Source organism: Tinamus guttatus, unplaced genomic scaffold (genome assembly GCF_059628265.1).
Source record: "Tinamus guttatus ecotype Peru unplaced genomic scaffold, ASM5962826v1 Tinamus_guttatus_pri_ptg000211l, whole genome shotgun sequence".
NCBI classification, from domain to species: Eukaryota; Metazoa; Chordata; class Aves; order Tinamiformes; family Tinamidae; genus Tinamus; species Tinamus guttatus.
In genome coordinates this window covers 2828714-2855149 of record NW_028288745.1, presented here as the reverse complement: position 1 = coordinate 2855149, position 26436 = coordinate 2828714, and the positions used below count along the sequence as shown (strand labels likewise).

The 26436-nt window shown below is 37.4% G+C and overlaps 1 protein-coding gene across 1 annotated transcript in view; it reads right to left on the bottom strand.

The window, feature by feature from the left end:
* DENND1B (DENN domain containing 1B) overlaps positions 1–26436 on the bottom strand; it is a 144976-nt gene that overhangs the window by 54924 nt on the left and 63616 nt on the right. The window contains exons 6-10 of the mRNA XM_088524372.1: positions 19713–19782; positions 18522–18602; positions 15846–15905; positions 13949–14002; positions 12088–12198 (exon numbers count right to left, since the gene is read on the bottom strand). Coding sequence (XP_088380498.1) covers positions 12088–12198; positions 13949–14002; positions 15846–15905; positions 18522–18602; positions 19713–19782 — 376 coding nt within the window. The remainder of the gene's footprint in view (positions 1–12087; positions 12199–13948; positions 14003–15845; positions 15906–18521; positions 18603–19712; positions 19783–26436) is intronic.

Below are 26436 nucleotides of genomic sequence, written 5' to 3'. Positions count from 1 at the left end.
GCTAGAATTCTACGGATTTTACAGAAAACCACCTTTTTGTACAACAGATCAGCAGTTAAAGCTTTAACGCTGTGGCTACCCTGGACAGTTATACTGCTATATAAAAATTATACACTAATTTTGTGAATTGCTGTTGTTGTTCTTTTTACTAAAAATAAAAAAAAATAGCTATAACAGCATCGCAGCAGAAATCACGGACAATTACAATTTGCGCAGCAGAGTTTGCTCATCACTCAGATTAATATACTACGATTAAATATGGAAAAGAAGAGGGTCTGAAAGCTCCTGAGGGATATCATTAGGGCAAATTGCCAAAGAATGAAACATGAGCCAGTCAGGAGAGTCTGGAAGCTGCACTAATACCAAGGGACTTGAGTGTTCGACAGTTGGAGCTTCAGTAATGTGTGAACTGCAGGTTAAGGTATCAAGAGACTCTGTTCACTGACACAGAGAATGTCACTATTGACCAACAAACCGCCCAAGCTTGACAGTTATACTACAGAAAGCCAAGTATATCATAATTCCATATTTAAACTGTTCATTTCAGATTTCATTTCTTAGCTTTATGTCGAACATCTGCAATTCATCCCGTTTTAGATTTACAGCAATGGTTATTTTAATGCTTACTGTTTTGTTACTAAGAATTAATTGATTTGCAGTAAGAAATAAGTGAGTATCTTTCTCCTCTCTGGCACGGGACTGCTATGAGATTTATTTCTGCGTTATCACTCTCTATAGTTGAAATAATACTATCTATTACTGATGCATTCAAGCTCATTATTATTTTTGGAGGTCCTACATTCAAAATAGAAACAAAATTACCAGTTAAAATGTTCACATGCTATTATATGCAGCATGTAAAATTTAAACCGCAACTAGCTATGTATTTCAATCACATACTGAAATGAAGCAGAGTGCATAGAGTATCCTAGAAACATACACGCCATCCTCCTCCTCTTAATTGACATTTTTAAATCATGGATTAACATAGCGATGCTATATCCTTAAAGAAATATTTTCCTTTCTTATGCAGATACAAAGTCGCATTATATTTTAGTTCAAAATCCAACAAAGTAAACACCAGTAAAAAAAATTTAAGGGTTTAAAAACTCTCTTGATTTAGAATCTCTATATTGGTGTGACACTCAAAAGACTAACATTTAAAACTTTTAATAAAAAAATCTACTAAATTTTAACATTTCTAGCAGCAAATGCAAGGATTTGCTTAGCTAGTTATCATTTTGCTGTGTTCTTCCTTGCTTTTCAGTTTGGTAGCATGCAACACCTACTGTATGCTACTGCACTAGGTTTCTAGATATGGCTTGAAAATGCCTTATTATTTCCTGTTGTATACAGTCTGTAATGCAAGCAGCTATGGCAGGCTAATACTGTTCAAACTAAGTTTTCAGTATTGTGTCAATCGTCTCCAAGTAAATGATACAATGATTATGGATTTCATATTATCGAATTTGTGCTTTTTCTAGCCATTGTATTTTCCACTTTTTTAGTATTTCAAAAGTGACTGCATTCCTCAAAAGCATTAATTATTTCAGTAGCTTACCTCTTTAACTGACATATTCACTTTTCTAAACAGAAAGAAATGGGGAATTCTGCAAATTTTGGAATAATACTCCAAGTCCTAAAGAATCAGATAATTTAAAAAAAAATGAGAAGCATTCAGGGATAAGCTTGTGTCTGACTATTTAAATTGGACAACAGAGGTTTACGTATTCCACCACTGGGATGTCTGATGGCATCTGCAGTCTGAAGGAGCAGCAGCTACAGCCAGATCCGGCTCCCTGCAAAACGCTGGAGCCGGGAAGCAGCCCACGCTGCAAAGCTGGGAACAGAACGGCTGCTGCTTGACCAAGTGCTGAGAGCTGGCTCGTGAGACCTGCCCGGAGAAGAGTCCTTAGGGTTAGACAGCAAAAGATGCACTGATTCAGAGCCTCTCTGCCCGCTAACATCTATCTAAATAGAAAGATGTAGATATTAATTTCAAGTTTCCAAGAAGAGAAGTATCATGTGCAGAGAAATTTCTTTTCTGAGACAGGTAGTCATTATACTAGGTTATCCTGAAGTCATCTTCAAGGCTGCTTAAAACCTCACCAGTTGTACCAGATACTGCTGGGGATTTCATCAACTCTGAATTGTGATCCCTTTCTCTACTCATCTTGCACGGCCACTCACATAAATTGGAGTACGTTAAAAATTCACAAATTATGGTAAAATAGTATTATGGAACCTAATTGGTTATTGCAAATTTGATAGCTTGTTACATGCTTTCTTGCAGCAAATGATCCTGCTTTAACAGTACATGGCAAACACATGCCAGTGCTGTGTTCTCCTACATAAGGAAATGGGCTGGCATTTTTTTTAAAAAAAAGAATTTTTGTCTGTTGAAATCCTTGTTTTTCACTATCAAACAATAGGGGTTATTAGTTAGTTAAAAAACTGATTTTCAAAAAATTACTCTTTATCTTCACTTTCCAATAATTTATTCCAGTTTAAGCAATTTTTCATTTCAAAAATAAATCTAACTGTGGCTTTAAAAATTGGTTGAAATACTTTATATATATATAATATATATGCCTACGTATATTATATAAACAAATAAGTAACCTAGTTTAAAAATATTTAATAAAAACTTTAGTGTTCAGCCTATTTTTTAACTAGTATACAATCTTAATTTGAAATTCCTAGTGATTTCACAGGACATGAGAAAGAGTTTGCTGTCCCATTCTAACTATCAGCTAATTAATTTATTACATTATTGTGTACAACAGAAAATTTCTGTCTGTTTCTGATCTCTTTTGATAATACACTCTGGTCAGCACCACCATATAAACTTCCATCATTCTGCAAGGAAAGCATAAGCTATTTTCTCCAGACTTCTGCAGTGATTCTGGTACAGTAATTCTATCTTTTCCTCCTGGAAAAACATGCGAGAACTCTGTGCTTACTGGTAATACCAGGCTATAATAAAAAGTCTCTCCAAATAGTGGAAAACAGCACTTCGAATAGTTTTTTTAAAGCAAAATTCACTATTAAGGGATAGTAAAAGATTACTACCAAATGCCAGCATGACTGCAATAGTCTAAGAATCCTAGAGCAAGTGAGGAGCTGCTTTCCACCTTCCTGCAACAAAGAGAAGAGCGGGATGTTCAAAACCTACAACTGGCGAATAAGAATCACTAGGAAAAGTTTCAGTTCAAGGCTCAAGCAAAGGTTTGCTTGTTCCTAGGAACATGTAGAATGCAGCTCCCCCCTCTCTCTCACGTGGATGCAATTATTTTGATATGTGTATCTGCTATTCCAATACTCAGCTCTATCAATGAGGCTTTTTACTGGTGACTTTCAAAATGACTTGCTTCATGACATCCTCTTATTTCTGCTCAAATACTCCAACTTGCCTAGACCCACACGACTTTGTTTGAAAGATTTTCTGCAGATTAACACACTGTGCTTACTTGATACCTGTCTGCAAATTTATATTATCTGAAGGAGTAAAGTGAAAACAATTATTCTGTATCTTACACAAAGCTATTCTTTCTCATCTAGCAGTTATTTGCTATCAGTATAAATTACCTTCTTCAAAGCACTTTCTATAACTCAAGGTAAAGAGAGAAGCAGTGTATAGATGACAAGATTTACTCATACCACAACACAAAAATTGGAAATGCATAAACTGATTAGCAGAATCTTGTCAGAGAGCCAAAAGCAGAAAGAGAAGTTAGATAAAATGCTAAAGTAACCCATGGTTCGGTACAACCTTTTAAAATCAACTATAAGAAATTAAAGTACTAAGGTGACAAAACCATTCCCTAACAAATCCTCAAACCCTGTCAATCTCTGTCAACACCACATCGAGAGACGGGTACTGGTTTGCTCTTTTCCTCCTTCCTCGCAGCCCCATTGGGCTAAAGATTTGCTTCCCTCCCACTGTCTTGACCACACATATGTTGAAACATGCCAAAGATTCTTCTTAGTTAACTCATACACTTATTAATACCCACTAAGAAAATGTAGAGGATGGGTCACCTTTTCACTGCTGCAATCACTACCATTAGCCTGGACCAACTCCTACTGCTGGGACCTGTCAATACTCTCTACTTAAGAGAATTACTGTAAAAACACTGTCCACTTGCTGAGAGGGGAAGAGTAGTTCGAGTGAAAGGAAGGCTCTTCTACATTATTCCAACTCTTAAGACTATCAGCTTTGTCAAAAGGGAAATCCGCATCTAAGCTTTGTTTGATAAAGAATAAAATTAGGCACCACACCCATCACAGACACTTACAGCTGCTAATATCTACCCTTCCTATCCATTTCTTGAATTAGCAGGGAGGAAAAAAAAACAAACAAACCGAAATGGACTAAACCATAAGCTCAGTCTACACTACTAGCATTGGTGAAAAGACAGAAAACACCAAATAAAACCACAGCAACAATCAAAAAGAATATACTGCCCAAGCCACAATCTCCAAAGGTTGGCCATTTCTCATGTGCTTCTTTAACTACCTCCTTACTACTAATTTGCCATCTGTCATCCCCATAAACTTTGGGAAGAAAGCATCAACGAGTCATAATGCATTTTCCTCCTGCTGGCAACACAAGGCCCAGCATTTCTCACTCACACCACAGAGAGTGCGGAAGAGCAGTATATTTCCAGGCCACAGCCAAAAAAATCAACTTTTTCCATCAGGAAATATGGAAAAAAAGAAAACACTAATTTGAAAAACTTTTTTATCCTTATCTCTGGGGGAAGGAAAGGATAGAGAAGAGTGTTGTTCATGTATTTGGTGGCACTTTATATATCATCAATTTCATTCTTTTCTTGTATTCCTTGATTCACAAGTAGCATTATGCCATCCTTATTGCACATGAGTTTGGAAGGGAGAAGAAGAGACTGCAGCCACTTTGCTCCTTGCCTGGGGCTCCACGAAGGACACTTCTCCCAGTAACAGAAGGGGAACAGAAAATGCCACTGAAGTGGTAATGGCGAGGGGAGCCCTCAGCAGCGAATGCCACCGACCAACCGTGCCTGCCCCAAGGAACCAAACTGCCTCCCCCAAGGAGGCAGTGAGGAGGATGGTGCTGGCCACTAACAGAACTAGAGGAAACAGCCAGAAACTGAAGTATCAAAAGTTCCCCAGGAACTTAAGGAAAAATTTCCTAACAGTGAGGGTGCCAGAGCACTGGAACAGGCTGTCCAGAGAGGTTGTGGAGTCTCCTTCTCTGCAGATCTTCAAACCCGCTTGGACGCAGTCCTGTGCCACGTGCTCTAGGTGACCCTGCATGTGCAGGGGGGTTGGACTAGATGATCTCTAGAGGTCCCTTCCAACCTTCAGCATTCTATGATATGATATTCTATGATAACTTCTTTGCACAAAGATTTTTACTATTCTTCACATGCTGAGAGTTCACCTTTACAGAAAACTATCTTTTGGAAGTTAAGCAAGTCAACTTCCTCCCGCTCTGCGCCACCCTCACATTTCATATTGGATTACCTAACAAGTCTCTTACTGATACTTGTTTATCCTGTAGTTAATAAAGCTTATTTATATCACCTGTTTAATAATTTCCCACTTATTTCTTCATTTCATCTCTATATGTTCTTGATAATATGTTTTTATTTCTTGATAATGCACTTATTTCCTAGCTTCTTTATCTCCTCCTCTCTCACCAAGAGGCATCAACATAAAACCACAAGTATATACATCTTTCTATCCCATTTTGTTTTCTTACCATCTCCTGACTCCCCATTTCTTTACTGTTGTATTTTATGAATCTCTTTCCACGGAGAAAGAGCTACACTCCCATAAAACAAGGCAGCTTAGCAAATGTTTCTTGCTTCTGAAAGGGGAGTTTCCAAGAAAATATTTTTTATTAATATTCCCTCCCCCAGAGCAACTCCATGGTATGTTCTTCCGCCATCCGCTAATTAAGAAGCAGCAGGGAACAGCTTCCTTGTGAAGGGCTGACAGACAACTTATTTACTGCAAGCAAGACTAGAGATCACCACTGGCTATGCCATAATTCATCCTTCCACTGTAGAGTTTGAGAAAAAGCAGTTGATAAGGCAGCAGTTACCGTGAAAAGGGGAAAATCTTGCCATAATGGCACACCAGGACAAAGTGCTGGCACGACATTCCCAGATGGTTCCACAACTCGCCTTTGTATCTCCTGCTCCCACACGACCAGCGGTGAATTCCGCAGCATCTTTCCTAGGAGCTGGGGGCTCTGGTCGCTCGGAACAGGACAGGGCCCCGGCGCCAAGGACTGGGCAGCGAACGGCTGCCGCAGGATGCCCGGCCTGCGCGAGAGGAGCGATGCCCGCAGCAGGGCTGCAGCATTTTGTGTTTGCACCTGCGCTCATTGGCCAAAGACTACACAGCAATTTTGCCCCAAAGGATTACCTTAATGGTGGATTTGTTCTTCTTTATTTTTTTTTCTCCTAAAAAGTGTTACTAAGTGAAGCAATTTATTTTGAAATGTATTTGCAAATCTATCTTCATGTCTACATGCTTTCTATTTTCAGATTTTTTTTTTTAATGCAACCCAGTTAAGTATTTCTTCGTGTTACACACAGATGGCGGGGAACAGCAGTCTGCAACATTTTATGGTTTCCCCCTCTCATTAAAAGAAAATAACTTCAATCATGTGCTGACCACATATTACTATGTCATTTCACAAAATCTTTCTCAAATATTTAATATTATACTAGGGAGATGGGAAAACCTACTCCAAGCCTTGGGCCTAGAAGATCTTTTGAGTTACCCGATCCATCTGCAATCCCTAATCACATTTAGATTCTGCATTGGCCTTTCCCTTCCTCTCTCCCCTAATTTCAGTGCTAGCAGGGCAGCATTCTGCATTCTGCACTGGCCACCTGAGAACACCTCTGCTGCACTGCAACAGGCACCTCTGCCCAGATAACGTGTTCTAACTTTAGACTGCTTGCACTTCTAATAATTACATGAAACCACATTGCCCATGAACCAATTGGTCTATTAGAACATAAGTTGAAAATAAATACATTCTTTTTTTTTTTTGAAAATAAATTGTAATTCTGCTTTTGGAAGCATAATGAGTCTCAGCTGAATATCTGTGCTGCATTATCAGTTAATGTATCAACTTGTATCAATTTTCTGTTTTTCAAGAAATAAATTGTCCTTACATATTTATGCACACTACATGCTACTTCATGGGAATTAGAGACAATAATTTATTTGTAAATCAATATTTTTTGAATTACTGAAGCAGTACTATTTAAAATGAGTCTGTTATGCAAATACATAACAAATATATTTTTAGATAAAATTGTGACAGCATTTCACTGGTTAGAGAACAGCTCTACAAAGAGCCGGATCTGAATGCAGAAATACAAAAAGGGCAGTCTTCTGTCTGTCCACAGTCTGCACTAGCATGCTCTGGATTCCTAGAGGCACATTTCAATGATTTTGTACAGTAACAGCACTGCTTCACATTTGTCTACTCACATCCAAGAACAAGCAATATATAATCCACAGATAGAATTAAATGAAGTGAGAAAAACAGACAACTGCCACAGTTGATAATATCACTGCCTAGGGATAGATGGATTTTGGAATAAACTCATGAATCTTGGAGTCAGGGTCAGGTGTAAAAGGAGCAGAGAAACCCCACGGATGATGTGCTCAGGGTCAGGAGAGGGTGTGTGGCTGCTGGAGACGGCCGGCCGCGCTGCCAGCTCGTCTCCCAAGTGCCCCAGTGGCCGCGGGTGCTGCCACTGTCACAGCTGAGCACGACGTGAGGGGAGAGGACCTGGAATGTCATTCAGTCCAGCTAACTATATGGGTTGAGTGGAACTGCAGATACGTTTTTTGCAGAGTTGCAACAGTAAAAATAATTCCATTAAGATATGTGTGTATATATGTATGTGTGTGTAAACACATATTCGGGGCTTTTTCACATAGGGAAAAAAAATTGCCTCTGTTACTGGTATTTGAATAGCAAACAGGCTCCTTTCTACAGGGCTCACCAATGAAACCTACAGACAGTGCAGAGCAGAACTTGGTAACCCCTGTGTTTTCAGACATATCAGACTTGTATCACCTAAAACAAATATTGGTCAAAATGGAGATAACATTTAGACATTTGCTTTAAAGTGTAGCATCCTTTCCACCTGCCACCGCGGGCCGCAGCAGATACACTCTAGTTAACATATTACTGACAGGATGATGAGAAAGCTCCTGTCAGACACTGGCCAGCCGGGTGTTTGAGACAAAATGCACAGCCCCAGCTGACTAGTTAGGGAGAGACTGGCAAGGTACAATTACAGAGGCATATGACAAGCTTTCATGCTCCAGTGACTTGAGAGCCGATGACATGGCTTTAAACAGCAATCCTTCCTACCTCCGGTCACAAAACAGCAATAAGTCAACTGATGCACTGTTGTAAAATCATGATTTATTCCTTTGCTTTGAATACATGAGAGTGCGGTATGATGTTCTGGTAGACTACCACAGCAGGTGCACTTGGGGCCTAAACATCTAGGGCCTGCCTCCAGCATGCATAAAATCAATGCTCTAGTTCAGGCTTCCTGGAAAAAAGCCTTACCCAGCAGTTTAATAATTTATCATAAGATTGAATTAAAAAATTAATTGTACTGAAACTGTTACTGCTCCATGCAGTTAATAAGAATATATGCATATGTAGTAATGAATGAGAAAACAGTGCTACATTAGAATATACAGTGTGACATTTAAGAAAATTCTTCTTCATACAGTTAATCTGAAAGGGCTAACAAGTACCTTTGTGAATTAATCAGTTCCTTTGTTTCATTCACTTTCATTCATTCCAAAGTCAGGTAATTTGTTTCTCTTTTACAGTATACTGTTCAAAAGCCAGAAATGGTAATTTTCGTTAGAAACAGATCTTAGAGAACATAATCCTCAGGCTAGTGAATCCATCTCACTGTAACACTAACCCTGGAGCATACTGTGAGGTTGGTGACAATCACATTATTAAAGTAGTTGGAAAGTCAAGCTAATAAAAGAATCAACAGCCAGCACGAATAATGGAAATAAAGAAGATACCATGGAAATGAGTGCAGAGAAGTTTACACTTATATTTTTGTAGCAATTGTCATAGGAAGTAGACAAAGATCCTTGTTGAAGGAATTTTTTTAAGGGTTATTAAAAGAGAAAAAAAATCAATTTAAAGAAAGATGCCAAGGATACATAACGACTGCGAAAGTAAGCAGGTTCATATAAAACAAAGCCTGCTTGGCTGAAATAAAATCTAAGCTGTCATTTGAATCAGACAAGTTGATGATTATCATTTATGGTTTTTTTTTTTTTAATTAAAATAACACGCTACTGAACAGCTTAAAAAAAAAAAAACTCGTTTCTCTTTTTCTTCTTGCCTGCCCACTAACACAGAAACCAGTAAATATAGCATCTGTTTTTCCCTCCTCCTTGTTTTCCTACCAGGACTGAATCCTTATTTGAACATAATGAAAGCATGAAATTTATAGGATAGAAATGCTAGACTTAAACAATTTCTGAACATAAGTGTAATTTTCCTTCCCCCCTCACCAGAATGGCACAGAGAAATGAAGCAAGGCCCTGAATTATGCCTTTTGTTATCTGCCACTGCCCCGAGATACTGAACCGAAACGGAGCTGATAACTCCGGGTGACATCCCGACCCGGCGCGCTCCAGGAGCCGACACACACGCTTGGTATTCGGTTAACCCCAAAGATAAGGCACAGCTCCCTGCACAGTATGTTGTACTCGACAGCACTGTTTGGAAAGAACTCTATCCAAGCATCAAGCGGGAATTTAGCAATACTAAAATGTGACTGCAATACAGAAGCCTGTGTTCTGGGCTCTACACCTACAAGAGTAAAACACACGAAGCCAGCAAACATTAACCTTCAAATACATGTCATTTGTTTATTCGCATGAAGGAACTCATCATTTTAAACAATAATAGCCTATCTTGCCAAAAGTACATGCGATCATTCTAATGCACTCTTACAAGAGGTACTAAGTGGGATTTGTTTTTTTAAACTCTTTACAAAATTAAGGCTACCACTGTTCCTGTTCCGTTTATGAAAGACTCTACTGGGTAACAGTTCTTGCCAAAGATCTTGATAAGACAGCTCTACTTTCTCAACTTTTCATTCTTCCTTTAGCTCATCATTTTTCTACTTTTAATCAGAATTCACTAGCATAGGTGAAAATTTACCCTGTTCCTATACTGAAATGGATCCTAGATGATATGGCAGTAATTAAATTCACCTACAACTTAAGTTATTAGACGAAAAAAATTACCAGAAGAAGGTGAAACTGATGCGGTATCTCTTTTTCAGACTTGATCTGCAATCTGTTACTCACATTCACAGCTTGGTGGTCTCATCCCTCAGGATGTCCAATTACCACTGACAAAAAGTCTGTTATGATTGCATATCCCCATCCAGGAGAATAATAGATAATTTATTTTCAGTGATGACACCACAAAGATGACTCTGTTACTTCATGAAAAGATTACTGATTCAAAGTTCACAATAAACTGCTGAATTTTGAACAAAATCATGCTTCTCACAAGCAGCATATTATGCCCATTGATCTGTAACCCGATTCCAAACCAAGTCCAAATCAGTGATGCCATAATGATACAAGAGCAGTAAAAGATCTCTCTATGTTATTTTTTTCTTCGAATTCTTGACACCAAGCTGGGTCCTGATCCAGCAAATTGAAAAAAAATAAATCTAATTCCATGGTTTTGCTCCTGTGTATGAACTTCTACTAAACCAGGTTCCTTAAAGGGCCTTCAATTTCTCTTCATCCTTTTGGGTAGCCAAGAGTGATCCTTCTGTCATTCCTTAATGCACAACTCTTCTCCTAGTCATTTCCAGAGAAGAATCTGAAAATTGCTTATACTCCTTCACGAGTTGCCTTTCTGTTCTTCTTGTTGTTCACATCACCTTTACCTGTGTGGCCTCATGGCTCCTTTATTCTCTAATCACCAGTGACTATTTAGCTGCAAATCAGTGCCTGGATAAAGAGCTGTCCTTCGCCTGGCATCTCAGCTGCTCTTGGGCATCCCCTCACACCAGACTGCTTACAGATTCAGGCACACTTGGTGCTCAAAAAAAGCCTGTGCCAAAGGGACCTAAATAACTGTTCATTTATTCTGCAGTGCAGTTTGCAATGCTTAGGAACGTAGCATTCCTGTTTCACCACATTAAGTGCATCAAACAAAACACTTCATGCAGTACTGCTGGGGGGAAAAAAACGGAGGGACTTTCCGTGCCTGAACTTAACAGGTAGAAGCTCCTGCATAACAAATATACGGCATGATCAAAGTTGGCCAGGAAGTGACACTCTCCTGCTAACGCAAAACTAATCTCAGGAATATCTTCAAAATATAGAGTAGTTTAAAACCTCAAAATGATACTGTAAAGTATAAAACAAAGCAATATTGGAGTATTTAGATATATTTCAAAATGAAACACAACATCATTTCATTACACAGTCAAAGCAGGCATAAGAGAAAAAAACATTTTAATGTGAGCAGTAACCTAAAACCTTTAATAAAAAATTACTATTTTGAGTTGCACATTATTATCAGCCTGAAGAGCTGCTCCAAAGCAGAGCTATTGCAGCATGCACTCCCAAACCACTCTCACAAAGATGAATCTACCTATTACCAGGTTAGGATTAGCAGCTATTATTATGGCCCCTTGATTTCTTTCAAGTAGCTCCAACGGAATAAGCCACAAGTGAATAATAAAGATCTTATAATAGCCCTTAAGAATTCTTTTTAGGTTCGAAGGCACAGAAATGAACTCAGGAGAGTTAAAGAACTCTCATCTCCTGATAAGAAAAATAATTAACCTGACTTAATGCATCTGAGTAGGTCTTATATAAATCAGACTTTTGTACTTCAAGAGCCAGACTAAAGCCACATATCAGAAAAGTATGTAGATATTGTCTTATAAGTACACAAGGTAGATATCTAAAACCACAAAGGTCTGTAGGTCTTTTTGTGAAATGTTCAATATATTCTACTTAAAAGGAGACGTGTGAAGTACTTACAGTGCTTAGTTTGCTAGAGGTAATAATGATTCGTCTCTCATGCAACATACTGGCATAAAGTTGCAGCATGTTGTTCACATCCACAGCAACAAAATATTCAGTGAGGTTTCTCTGTTTAAATAAATAAGATGTTAACAATGTAGCAACAGTAGTAGCTCAGTGGAACATTTAATATATTACTTAAACTTTTGATCGGTTAGTAGAAAAAAACAATCCTATGGAAGAAAATTTGCATTAAAATTTCTAGGCTCTAAAAGTAAATCATCAAGTTTTAAAGGGAAAGAAAACTAACTCAGTGAAAACTAACCCAGTGAAAACCTTGCTCATTTTATTATGCTCTTGAATTTAGATTTGTACTTTTGGCAGATTTGTAAACCCTGATAAGGACCCCGCTGCCACCTGACTGTGAGGTTTGATGACTGAGGGAGTCCCCAGCAATCACTCGCGCGGCTCCGAGGGCAGCGCTGCGGGCAGGTTCTAGCAGACGGAGCCAGCGCTCCCGAATCCACAGGCTGCCCCGCCGGCAGCAAAGGGGCCGGCAGGGCTCTCTCCAGAAAGGGATGGACCTGCTCTTTTATTTCCTTACACACTCTAATAGTAGTAAAATCTAACTTGAATTAAAGCCCAGATTAAGATCAGAGGATGGACCTTCCTGTTTGGATTCACTTTAATATTAAATAAAAAAATACAGTGAAAAGAAAAGACCAAAGCCACCCTCTGATGCAGGGGATCCAATGCCCCAGCTGCAGGTACATGCACAAATGCATCGCTGCTCCAAAAACCAGAGCATCGTTTCTGGTCCATGCTGTGTAAGTGTTTGGAGGAGATGCAAGCAAGGTCTTTAGGGCTACAACCGCTGCACTTGGAAAGAAACTAGGATCCTCTAACTGCCTGTCAAGGACTAAATGTATCATAATAACGTGAGTCTAATTTTTCAGGCACACCCTCTGCAATACTTTATTTGCTAGTGGTGTGTGAATTCACTGTCGCAAAACCTGTCACAGCACCATTTAGATCTGCACAAATCAGTACATCTTTGGCAGACTGTATCAAAATTAAAAACTGCATTTGAAAAGTTGCTTCCCCTGAAATATGTAAAGCTTAAAATGAAGAATAAGGGAAATTAATTTGACTACTGACTTACTACAAGTCTTCCCTCCCAACACAGCTCACCATCCCCTACAATCATCGCTACTATCCCTCCTCCTGGAAGGATGGGACTCAGTTTTTATAAATGGAGTAAAATCTCAAAGAAATAGAAGGGCACCCAGCAGAAAGGAACCAGGGCCAGGGGACTTCCCTACCTGCCTGGCCAGATGCTGCTCTCCACTCAGACAATTGCCAACAAACTGTGCCAAAATTTCTTCACAGAAGTCTTTAGTTAAAAAAAAATATGTATTTTAACCATTGCTAGTGCATAGTTACATGCTACATGGTGCATGTACAATTCAAACGCTGAACAGCAGATTTTCAGAAAGCCTGAAAATAGCTTCTTACACAAAAATTAACTGCATATCTCGATAGCTGAATTCACATCTTAGCAATAAATTGTTTAAGGAATAGGTATTCAAAATAACACTAAGTGCAAAAGTAGACTATGTTTTGAATACATAATTCCCATAAATGTAAATAAACCAAATTATTAACAAAGACCAAATATAACAGTGGTCAAAAATGCCCTGTATGCTGCTCTAATACTGGATAATTACAAGAAGAAGACTAACTTTACTAGCTGAAGGACTTACTAATAGACAAAACAGTGTTGGGGGGAAAATAAATCCTATCAATAAAAATGGAGCTCAACCCTATGCACAGAATGCTCCTCTCCTTAAATATTAAAAACAAAAACTTTCATACTTACACTTTCAGGGATTGTTGGCAATCCAGTTATATCAGGAGTAATGAAGTATGAGTGCTAATCAATGGGGAAAAAGCAATTAATAATTTGTGCAGACAAAAGTCAAGAATTCTTTAAAAAAAAAAAAAAAAGGGTGGGGTGGGAAGCATTTAGGATTTCCAACCCCAGCTTTGCTGAAGCAAATCGCTATCTTTTCAATAGAATTCTTGCTACTATTAGACAAAGAGTTAAGCAGAGAAACACACAAAATGACAATCTCTGGTTCAGCGTAGCACACAAAGCACAAAACACATGAACAAAACATCACACTGCACTTTAGAAACAACACTGAAATTAAGCCAGATTGTCACAAGTCTGAGAAGAGCAAGCATTGATTTTAAAATTGCAACAAGACAACGTTAACTAAACAGAAATTTAGAATGGAAGTAGAAAAATCATTTACAGAAGAAAATTAATTAGCAGCAAATCATTAGTCCTTGATACACATTCTATTCTCTTCCAAACATCTTTGAACCAAAAAACGTGTTAACAGAAATCGGGGTCTGATGGTTTGAGATTCAATAGTCACTTATAAAATAACACCAGCAATTTTATCCATTTGAGTTTGAGACATTTAGAATGTAAATATGAAATGGATTAAATTGAAAACAGATGTAATTTTAATGATTTCCATTAACCCAGCGCTTTTAGCAGCTACCAAGCATGAATTTAGCTCAGTAGTTCTAGGCTATTTTAGTATATTAGCCTAAATCTTGAAGGATAAGAAGGACTATAAGTACATACTAATTCAGTGTGATGATTGTTGAATATTTAGCTTTTATTTGTTTTCAGTGGAATTTCCTCCTTTGTTAAAAAAAAAAAAAAAACTTAGACTGCAAATAAAATCATTTTGTTTTTATAGCATATTTTAATACAATTGCTAACAAAAAACACTGTTTGCTTCAAGTCAAACTTGAAAATGATCAACCAATACATTAAGTATACAAGCTTTTAAACATGTTTTGTGTTCAATCAAAAAAAATTACTTATTAACACCACTAACTGTAGGACGGTCATATTAAACCAGCTTGATACATTTAATAGAACATTTTCCCCACAAATTAGGTCTTTTGGCAATAGTTAATTTTCTTTTAATCGGCTTTAAAAAAGGCGTCCCATAAACATCACAATGTTTGCACAAGAAATACTCCAGAATACTGTTCTGTATCAACAGGGTGGGGTGGGGGGAAATAAAAGCCTAAGATTTTTTTCTCTAATCAAGAAAATACTCAGATCATGGAATGCCTTTCATTTTTCGTAAGTAGGATGGGAATAGAAATTTATCTCCAATCCATAATAAGGTATTAATTTTTTTGCAGTCAATAAAGCAGCACTATTCCAATCGTTGAACAGGAAAGGAAATTAGAACTATAAGAATCAGAGAGCCCTTACTACAATTTGCCAAAGTAATAAGTAGCCAAAAAAGAAAAAAAAGCCGAAGTGGCATGGAATACTTGCACATCTTTATAAACTTCTCCAGGAAGATGTGTGACTGCAGAATATGCGCTAACCTAATAATTACTGTCCTGTATAAAATTTTCTGCTAAACAGGGTATTAAAAACAAAACAAAAAAATTCACTCATTTTGCTCACCAATTTAAAGATTTAATTTTTGGCTGTGTTTTTTGTTTTTTTTTCCTTTACAAGAAAATTATATTGCACGCATACATAGCTCTGAAATTCGCTTAGTGTAAACAGAATAGATATATTAATATTAGATTGCTCTTTTGGGCTAAAGACAACAGCAGAATTCCCAAAGGACAGATACAAATAAGCCTGAAATCAAAAGAGATATCCTATAGCAAGTAATTATTTCTTTAATTACAATAGGCTTCAGACAGTCAGTGCCTTTTAAACTCACCGAGACAAGAAAAGGCTGTTTTTTCAAAACTCGCTCACTTGCAAAAATCATCTCTTGGTTCTTATGAAACATGAGAGAAAGATTGAACAATTCATTTTATTTTATTCTTTTTCTTTTTTTTCCTTTTTGAACAAAAAGGCTAAAGCTGGCTCTAATACTTGTATATTCTATCGTAAGAACATGTCAGATTCATCTTACCTATTTCTTTCCAACAAAAATGATCACTGCATTGTACTTCCATTGTTCCACAGAAAAAATAAGCGGTCCAAAATGTATTTAAGTTCAGATTTCACAGACTTATCACAAGTTTCATTTGCCAAATATTTGTTACTGGGACAGGTAGGTGAAAGTAGACATGGTTCCTAACTGGACAGAGGCATTTTGGTGTCCTGGTGAGGGATTACCGGGAGATGTCTTATATACAGATATCAGCAAATAATTAATTCTTGGTTATATATGTGTGCTCAAAAGTACTATTAGGGCCTGCCATTTAAATGCCACTAACAGAAAAGCCTTAGTCTGTATATTTGAGAAAACGGTGGGGAGGGAAATAAAAAGATGCAATTCTGCGTCATGAAATTTGATCTATACTCACGCTGGAACAATAAGAAGCAACCTCATGCTCCCATTTCTACGGTCGTATTTCAGCCCATAACTTCTTTTTATGCCTGTTACCACTGACAGCTCCAGCCTAGCCTATTGCAGTATAGGAGGAACTAGCAAGGGGCATCAAATGGACAGGCAAGGCATATAAAGTTAGGGCTGAAAGCGGCCCAAAACATCACTCTAGTAGACTCCCATATCAAGATTCATAAAACTCTCTGGTTCAGGCTGCTCTTCTCCACCTGAAGCCACGTTTGCGTAACCATCCTCGCAGTCACGCACCTGGCAGGAGGCCTGCATTAAAATAACCATTCCTTGGCTAAAAGGATTACAAAACTCTCTAAATGATGTAACAAACTACTGGGAATCAGAGATAATTGAGAAAAAAATACATTCAGGAGACAGGTAATGTTGAAACAAAACTTGCAGCATGAAATTTATTGCAAGCAACCCGTCATTCCAGCGTTGCCAGTTGTATTCATCACTGCACTCATTTCAAGGCAGGCATGTTCTGTGCGAGATGAAATGCACACTCTGACAGCAACTCTTTGCAAGAAATTAAAATGAAATGTAGCTTTAAAAATTCTATGTCCTAATGAAACTCATTAGGATATTTAAAGGATTTTATAAGGCGCTTGGGTATATTTGTAGGGCTTGTGCATATTTGATATACAAAATGATTCTTGCAAGAACAGTATGAATATAGTATTCAGTTAGCATTTTTAATTGCTGCTACTTGACAAAAAATAGCTTGAAATGCTATACTGACAACAGTAAAAGATTAGCCACAAAACCCATGGAGACTGTACCCTCGAAAAGCAGTTAAGTGGATGCAATCCAAAAAAAAAATACAGGGGCAACTGAAAGGACTTCCAACTAAGTAGATTAGTACTGTCCAAGGGAGAAAAATATCAGTGCTCCCTAAAAAAACCATAACAAGGATGAGTAGTGGACTCTGAAACCAGCAAAAGGAAACTAGAGGCAGCACTATTTTAGGCATCAGGGTGAGTAAGCACAGGAATAGAAGCGGCAGACGCTCCACTCCTGTAACGCCTCCGTGTATCCCAGATCTGCCTCCTGAGCTCACAGCATCGGGTTCTACTCTAAAATAAATGGGTTAAAAGGCAACAGTAAATGACATACATAAGGTCAAGATAAAGTAAGCTAAGGATCTTTCTGTGGCAAGCATGGGAAGCCTTTATCTAACCACCTGCAAACGGAGGACAGCTCAAATGAGAGACTATCTGCACACAGAATAATCTAACAGGAATTAACTATGCAGGGATACCACAAATGCTGTGAAGGAGAGATGCTTAGTTGCAGCATTGCAGTGACAGCAAAGCAAGAGCTCTGTATTGACTCTACGTTTTATACAGCCTCTACAAACATATATAAACGTGCACCTGTATGTGGAAAAAACCCTTCAAGAATGTAACTGTGAGCGACAGGCTCCCTTCTGCAGTGTTTCTGTGGCAACGAGCGCTTGCCAGGCTTCCCATGCCCAGGCCCCATGACACAGACAGCACAAAAGCAATGGAGAGAGGCACAGGTTATTTCAGCCACGTGCGAGAAGCTTTACACCATGCAATATACCTTTCCTACCACCTTTTCTACCTCGCTTTTGAATCATCAGGCAAAACTGGGAAGAAGGAGTAGGAAGATGGGAGAGAAGGCTGCTCATACAGATTACTGTCCCATTCTGCAACTCTACCTACTCACACGTCAGAGGCAAAGAGACACTAAACTAGTTTCGGCTGCCCACAGCAGGAGAAACCAAATTTATCTACATGAAACAGCTGGAAGAAAAGAGAACGATAGGGGAAAAAAAAAAAAAAAAAAAAGACAGAAGTACTAGCACTGCCAGCTCAGTGATTTACTTTCTCATCCATACAGCAAAATCTAATTTGAGCTTCCCTCTGACTATAACTACCTGAGAAAAACTCTGTACAGCAGAGAAAAAAAGAAAAGATTGTCCTAGACAGTTAATGAGAAGCAGCGACTTAAGTTTACTATCTACAAAGTTTTCCTATGTTAGCCATAGAAACCATTTTATATAGGGAGTCATATACTTACCACACTTAAACTGACAAGAGCGTTTGCCTTTGGCACAGGATGGCTATACAGTGATTTTAGCAAATCATTTGAGTCATTTTCCTAAGGGGAATAGAGTTAAAAGGTATTTAATCATTGTATACAAACAGGATACATACGATTTAGTACACATTAAACATTATATATAGACACAAATACATATACATATTTAATGAAATAGACACCTGAAATCATGCTCATGTCTTCTATCAGCTTCCTCACCAGCAGACATGGCATTAGGAAGGACACCTTCTGGCCCATCAAAACTGTTTTCTCAACACACAACACTTGTGTTGTATGATACCAAGCCTTGGTATCTTGAATTCATTGACTGCAATGCCAGAACCATGGATCAGGAAACGAAAAGTAAAAATAATCCTTGTCCCTTCTATCTATGACCTTAACAACAATTTTTACTACTACAGTCAAATAATGGCCAAAAACAAAGCTACATCTTAAGTTTTAATACACAATTTTTGAACTTATGTGTGTTCTATGTTTTGTTTTACTTAAACTAAGTAACTAAGCCAACTAACTAGCCAACTTCACTATTGCATTTTCTTTAGATAAAATGTCATCATTTTCTATAGTCCATTTACTATAACATACAATAATTGCATATTCTATAGTTCACATATTCTTAAAATGTCAGCTTTTGCAGCCCACAGCATATGGGTAACTATTGATGCCTTTTTTTAATTACCATGTAGTACACTAATATAGCTAAAGCAGAAAGGTATAGCTTTAATGTTCTCCGTAAAGACAGATGCCAGTATTTCCTTTCCTGTGTAATCCTGAAATATGTTTAATTGCTCATGAATATGCAAACTAAACCTTCCTGATTCTTCACCAAATGCTGCACGTAACTTTGCCATGCTAGTTGAGATGACAGGATTATGAGAGGTAGCTTTTAGTTAATACTAAACTGTACATTAGATTTAAGGTAGTTCAGCAAAAGAAAGGGTTCTGACCACTAACCAGATAGTTGCAGAGTCACAGTTTACAATCAATACATCACATGGCTCTCCAGTGATGTGACACTTTGTCCACACTTCATCCAGGACATCATGCTTTATGTTTACGTTAAGACTGACACTTTTTTAATAAATAGTTTAAATAATACAGAATCATTTAACAAAACTTGAAATTGTCACAAGCAATATATAGAATTACCTGTTCTTTAGCCAAATAATCCGCCAGGGTATTTAACAGCTTGTAGTATACCTCAAACCATGGTAAGTAACTAAAATAGGAGGGGAAAAAAGAGATTTTATTAAAATATTAATGTCTATTTTCTAGTACATATATTTATCTTTATAACCTCTAGTTTACATATTTTTATAAGATTTCTATATATTTGTTTTCTATATATTTTAATTCTACTTATAAGTAAAATGCATGTGTTTTTGCCAAGTTTAAATTCTACAGTACATGACTAACACGGAGCACAAAAGCTACATCTTCTTTATTGCAGCTACTAAACTACCTGTTTTGCAAGTGTCTAGTTTAGCTTTATCAAAAATCTGACATCTCAGCACTTGAAGTGCCACAGACAAGGCATTCCGCTTTATGCAGTAAGATGGCCACCTATATGAAGTTCCAAGTTAGTGTAGATTAGCTCATATTTTTACATGTCTTTATTCTAAATCCAAAAACGATTACTCTGAACATTGCCAAAAAAGCTTTGAATCACATTCTCTCATGGCCATAAGTTTCAATACTTATTATATTATCTGTCATGCTGCAGTCCTACATTCTGTTGCACCGGGGTGGATGGCCAAAAATGCTACTTCCCTGAAGGACAAAACCATTTTACCTGGGCAGGGCAGTTTCCCCATATTTAACAAGCGACACACTGCTTTATGATATGATACGTCATATTATATATATTATTATTGGTCTCTCTATAAAGTATTTCTAAAGATAAAATTCTAAAAATGCATTTTTGTAAATAGGCAGCTCGTTAATATATGAATACTTAATACACTTTTAGCACAGTTCTGCAGCCCCTATGTATGCAGCATTCTCAGCGAGTTACCCAGCCCAGCACAAGTATGACACAACCAAAGCGGCCACAGAAAACAATTCAAACGCACTTCTACCAATTCCATTTTTTGTCATCTGTTTACGGAACAGCTGCCCGAAACCAGTCAGACAGGGCACACTACAGCACTGCCCACAGTCACTGCTCAAGCATATAGTACACAGGTTATAAATCTGGTTAACTAAGTAGTAGTAGTCAAAATAAATTATTTCTTATTTACTAATTCTGTACCATCTCTGTCTTTTCCACACACCAAGTCTGCTTTTGTCCAGGGACTAAAGCAGGGTTAGGCTTTTTCTGTGAAACCTCTCTCCTCAGCTAGTTACTGGCAAGACTTCAGAAACAGATTCTAGTTTCAGGGCAAAGGAGGAGATCAGAATAAAACTGATTTGGGAACATGCTTATAGTTATGCAATTTATATCAGTCTCACATTGCTATTGTTATAAATGCTGCATGGTTATTGAAAACAACAAGTAAACCCATAATAAATATACTGCCACAAAGGCACAGTGACACTGAGGCAAAACCTTATTCTAGAGCCACTGTGTTAACAGCTCTACACCAGGTTTTGGCATATACTGCCCTGGCTATCACTCAAAATTCAATCAATCTCTCGATGCTCACAGACATTTCCAAGATTGGCACTGGTAGTTAAGGTGTGGCACTTACTGCTTTGCTCTTCAATGTACTCTTATATAAGTACAAAACGTACTTGACTACACTTGTGTAAGGCCACTAACTGCTGTACGTCCTTTGAAACAGTGTTACAGCACCTGAACTGACTGATCTTTGAGCTTTATTTCATCCCAAATTTCTGTTCTATTAAGTTTTATATGTAGCTGAAATGCAATACAGAGAGAAAAAAAGCAGTTGTCCTGCACAGTTTTCAGAATACTTGAAAATGCTGGAGTTACTGAATGTCATCAGCCCTGAACTAGGGGCGAGTGGCACACTGCCCAAAGCTTGTCCAAACCAAAGCACGCTGCAGCAACTACAGAACACCTTATCACACCGGACACGTCTTGTTCAGGTCTTCCAAGAGCTGTCCAGTGCTGTGAAACATCCCAGCAGCAACAGGGCATATTAACCCAGTGTATTCTTTATGCTGTAGACTACTAAAAACTGAGCATTCTTTTTTCATAATAATGAACTTTGTAAGCAGCACACTATAAAAATAAACGCTGTTTCAATTAAACATTAACTCTTTTCATGCCTATGAACTTAACTCACCTATTACTGTGAAAAAAAAAATCACAATTTATAAATATATGCATAAAAATGACAAACTCTTTATTTGAAATAAATGAAGCTTAGCACAAAGCCACAGTATAACTTGCTTCTCTAAAGCAGACACACGTTGACCAGAGTACTCATACAAGAATTTTCTACTTTGGTAGGATCAAGTTGATCAGATACTTCCATATCTATATGCAACAAACTACAAGGTTAAACAGTGAGGAAAAGAAAAAACAAAAAATACTTCTCAAATATAGTTTAGAAACGCCTTAGAATGCCTTCTAAGATGAAACACTTAAAGCAAAAGAATTGCTTTAAGGCTAAAGACCTATAACCACAAATACTAGGTCAAAATAATTCCAAGTATGCCACTTAAATCTGAAAGATTAAGGGAAAAAAAAAAAAACTCTCCACAGGAGAGGGCAGGAGATTTTATGGCAGGAGATTAAAGGACTCAGATCTGTGGGGTTTTTTTTGCCTTTGTTTTTCTACCCATATACTCTCTAATTCTTCAACAGCATAGCTTAAGCACAAAACTTCTTGTCAATAGTTCAATAGTTTTATTTATACTATACTGTTCTTACTTCAAGACAGCATGAGGATATTTGGGGAGACAAAAAAACCCTCCTTGTGTTTCTCTATTATGAATTTTCTACGCGCTAGTAATATTTTTATTATTATAAGTACTATTAGTTGGCTGTTCATCTAAACATTTATGAGTATGCACATATGCACACATGCACCTCTGCATTCAAAAGCAAATCTCTCTACATGCAGGTTGTGTTCCTACTAAGGAGAGCCTCAGCTGGGGTTTTATCAAGAGCAAAGATAAGCCTTTTTAATCTGAAACTTCCTCATGGCTGTCAAGTAACATTCTTCTCTTCTTACATCCCAGGATGATTTTGCAAGTGCTTGTGTTAATAATCCCATTAACTTATGAAGAACTGTTCATGTAAATAGCTACTCAAAGATGAGCATCCCCATGATTTAGGCCTTAAGCCTTTATCCAGTATATTGTATTGGATAAAATACTGTAATATAGTAGCTTTTTTGGCATGCAAGTCTGTGCATGGGGAATGAGAAATGGCTAGACAACAGAAGTGTTATGGCTAAGAGGAACTACCCAGCTCCTCTATTGACAAATCTTGCAAAAATTATTTAATCTTTATTTAGCACCGTAGAACAAGATGAGGTACAGAAAAGACAAGCACACGTACATCAACATCCATCAACATCTGTTCAGCAGCAATTTTTTTCAAGCACATCAGTACAGAAACACACCATTTGCAAAAACAGTCTTAAAATGGCTGCATTTAATAGAGGAATAATATAATATATTACTGGTAACTCAAAACTGTCACACTAATGTATACTTTAACAATAGATAAAAATCAAAATTATAGCTCAAGACTTAACCATCATACATGCATTAACAAAATTATTTATGATCGGTGCATTTTACAATTAATTAGCTGTCCTATAAAAATGTCAAAAGGTCCAATTATCAACAAAGGCCCTTTGCAGCACACACTATAAAAACATTCAGAGAGAGAGCTTTAATTTTCATTTTTTCATGTATTTAGAAACCTAAACTTTAAATAAAATTATTTAGGTTCTTCAATTATTGGTGCCACCAACATTGGTGCCTTATTTTTTGCTTTTTGTTTTAATTATACACACTGCCTTTGCATTCGGCATGCTAAAATCAGCAAACTTTCGAGAAACAAACACACACAAAACACCACCACTCTACATATAAATTTACCAGAAAACATTGTTCCTCACAATAAAGACCCGAAAAAGTATCAAAACGTAAGCAATGTGGTTTTAAAAGATATAGATTCTCTGTTTTAGAATACAGTGGTCTTTATTTAAAAATACAGCCACTGTTTGTCTTGTAAGTAAGAGCACACGGTATTTCACGGTTAATTAAAAATGTACTTTCTTTTCCGCGTTTTCTTTTAATCTGAGTGAGCTCAGACTTCCATTCGAAGTCACGCACAACCCCTGTCGCAGCAAGGAGACTTCCACCTCACTTGTGCTTCTGCTAGAGCTCTGATAAAGTTTTACATTCCTGAGTCAAAGGTTAAATAAAGGAAAGGAAATGTTTTCTGTCAAATAGTCAGGTAACCACTAACAGTCCTGAACTACCAGCAGGAATCTAACTTCGAGTAATCAAATAAAACTAAAGGAAACTGCCTTTCCGTAGCTAAATGTCTAATGTCTAGGGGCTACTTTTCTGTCTGGAAAATTGACACAAAATGTGTAAAATTGAAACATTCTGCTTCTAAGGGATTTGCCTAAAGGAAGAGCGAGAAGGCTTCAAGCATGGTCTGAACTCCAGAACTACAAAGGTTTGCCACATAAAACTGTCTTCCTTATTACAGCATTTCGTTTAGAAACGTAGGTGACAATTTTATAGTCATAAAATTAATGAAATCTAAGACTCAACATTTTAATGATGCATTTTGCATTTCTCTGTGTACATAAGGTCAATCACAGATTCTGTCAATAGTTTCCAAGTTTAAACACAAGAAAAAAAAACTCTGACAAATTGTTTGAACTTTTCATTAAAACTATTTAAAGAACAACTTAATGCAGACCCAGGAAGTAATATTCCTACCACAAATATTAGCAAAATTAAGAAACAACCCTGAAAACTGCTTCTTTAAATTAAAAGAAGGTAAAAATAAAACCAGACTAGAAGTACAGTCCATGAGCACAGCAAAGCATATTCTATTCGAGCACCTCTTGCTCTTACAAGGCCACATCAGCTCAAATGTTTGTGGAGAGGCGGCAGCAGCATTTGCATTGGGAGCTGCACAAAGCAGGAGCACAGTTTGAAAGCAGCTTGCAAAGGAAGCACACACAACTACAGGAGGATAATCCAACATTTATTTTCTTGTCTTACTACACAATGATCTTGTACTCATTTGCAATGTGCATTGAATTTGGCAACTGCAGTCAGGTTCTGCATGTTCTTATAATACATATATACATATAACAATTAGGTTCTTAAAATGAAAGAACATGAGATAATGAAACAAAAATAGCCCAATGTAACTATGTTGACAGTTCACAGAGAGTTTGAATAAAGTATTCTGACCAGGGAGAGAATTCTGCCCATGTGTGTTTGTAAAAAGTACAAATTTTCTATGTACAAGCAAAACATGCTTCCTGCTTTAAATTCTTTGGTTTAAAGCACAGCCTTGTGGCTGCAAATTCAAAGATGGTTTCCTTCAATTAGTGCGTCAGATAAAGAACAAATTATGGAGGAATGACCCATAAATGACAATCAGGATCATAGAATGCTTAAGGTTGGAAGGGACAGGGTCACCTAGAGCATGGGGCACAGGGTGGCATCCAGGTGGGTTTGAAGATCTCCAGAGAAGGAGACTCCACAACCTCTCTGGGCAGCCTGTTGCAGTGCTCTGTCACCCTCACTGTTAAGAAATTTTTCCTTCGGTTCCTGGGGAACTTGTGATGCTTCAGTTTCTGGCCATTTTCTCTAGTTCTGTCGGTGGCCACCAGATTTAGACAAGACTTAGATAAGCTTAGAAGCAGCTTTGGGTTGCTGACATAAAACCTGAGGACAAGCAGCCTTTACCTGCTTTCAGCTGAGGACCTAGCTCAGCACTCGTATTCCTCCAATTCTTTTGCTTCAGCAGGCCTAGCATGAGTTAACACATGGCCTGGTACCAACCAGAAAAGATGGTCATGTGTGGGGGAAAAAAAAGTCTTGACTCATTCCCCACCTTGCAGCCTACTGAAATTCCTAAATTACCTTCTCTTCATTTTGGTTGACTTCTTTCTAACTCTTCTTTTCAGATACTCTTCCTTAGATTTTAGTTATTTATTATCATTTCATATCGCTAATTCATCATCTTTGCCTTTGTTAAAGTCCCAGGCAGAGATCTAAAGCTATTCCTACCGTTTATGAAGATATACATACATGTGAAAAATGACATGTGCAGATGTGCAAAACAGATTATTCAGGTATGGTGCTTATGTATGTCTGTCTGAGCATTCTCATTCAGTAATCAGCAGGTTTATTGCCTACTTATATCTTGTAGATGCACATAACTTTAAATGTTTACAAATAAGCATCATTATGTGCACATACACACAGCAAATACATAAATTAATGCTACTTTACAATATGGAACAAGAGTGCATGCGCATGTGCAACATGAATGCGCATAAGCGCACACAATCTTCTTACAAAGACGGCATTCCCTCCCTTGAGATTTCCTCGATATTGATTAATTTGAGCTAAGCGAACATGCATCAAGGAAAGACAGGAGAAATGTCAACAATGATTTTTAATTTCCTAACACCTGTAGGATTCAGAGAACCTGAATTTGATCCTAAAACACATCAACTGGAAATACCGATAAATGCTTTCTTTCAGAACTAAACACAGACAGGCAACTCCTAATGAAAATGAAATCTCTGATTTATGTATTATATATTTCAACATTAAGAATTTAATAAAGCTTATTTTAGAAGGTATTGTCTTCGTATTGTATTATGTTGATATAAAATAAACGGTGGAGCAATATTTATTAGCTTTAAGCTACCCTATATTAAATCATTAATTTATGAAACGTTAACTC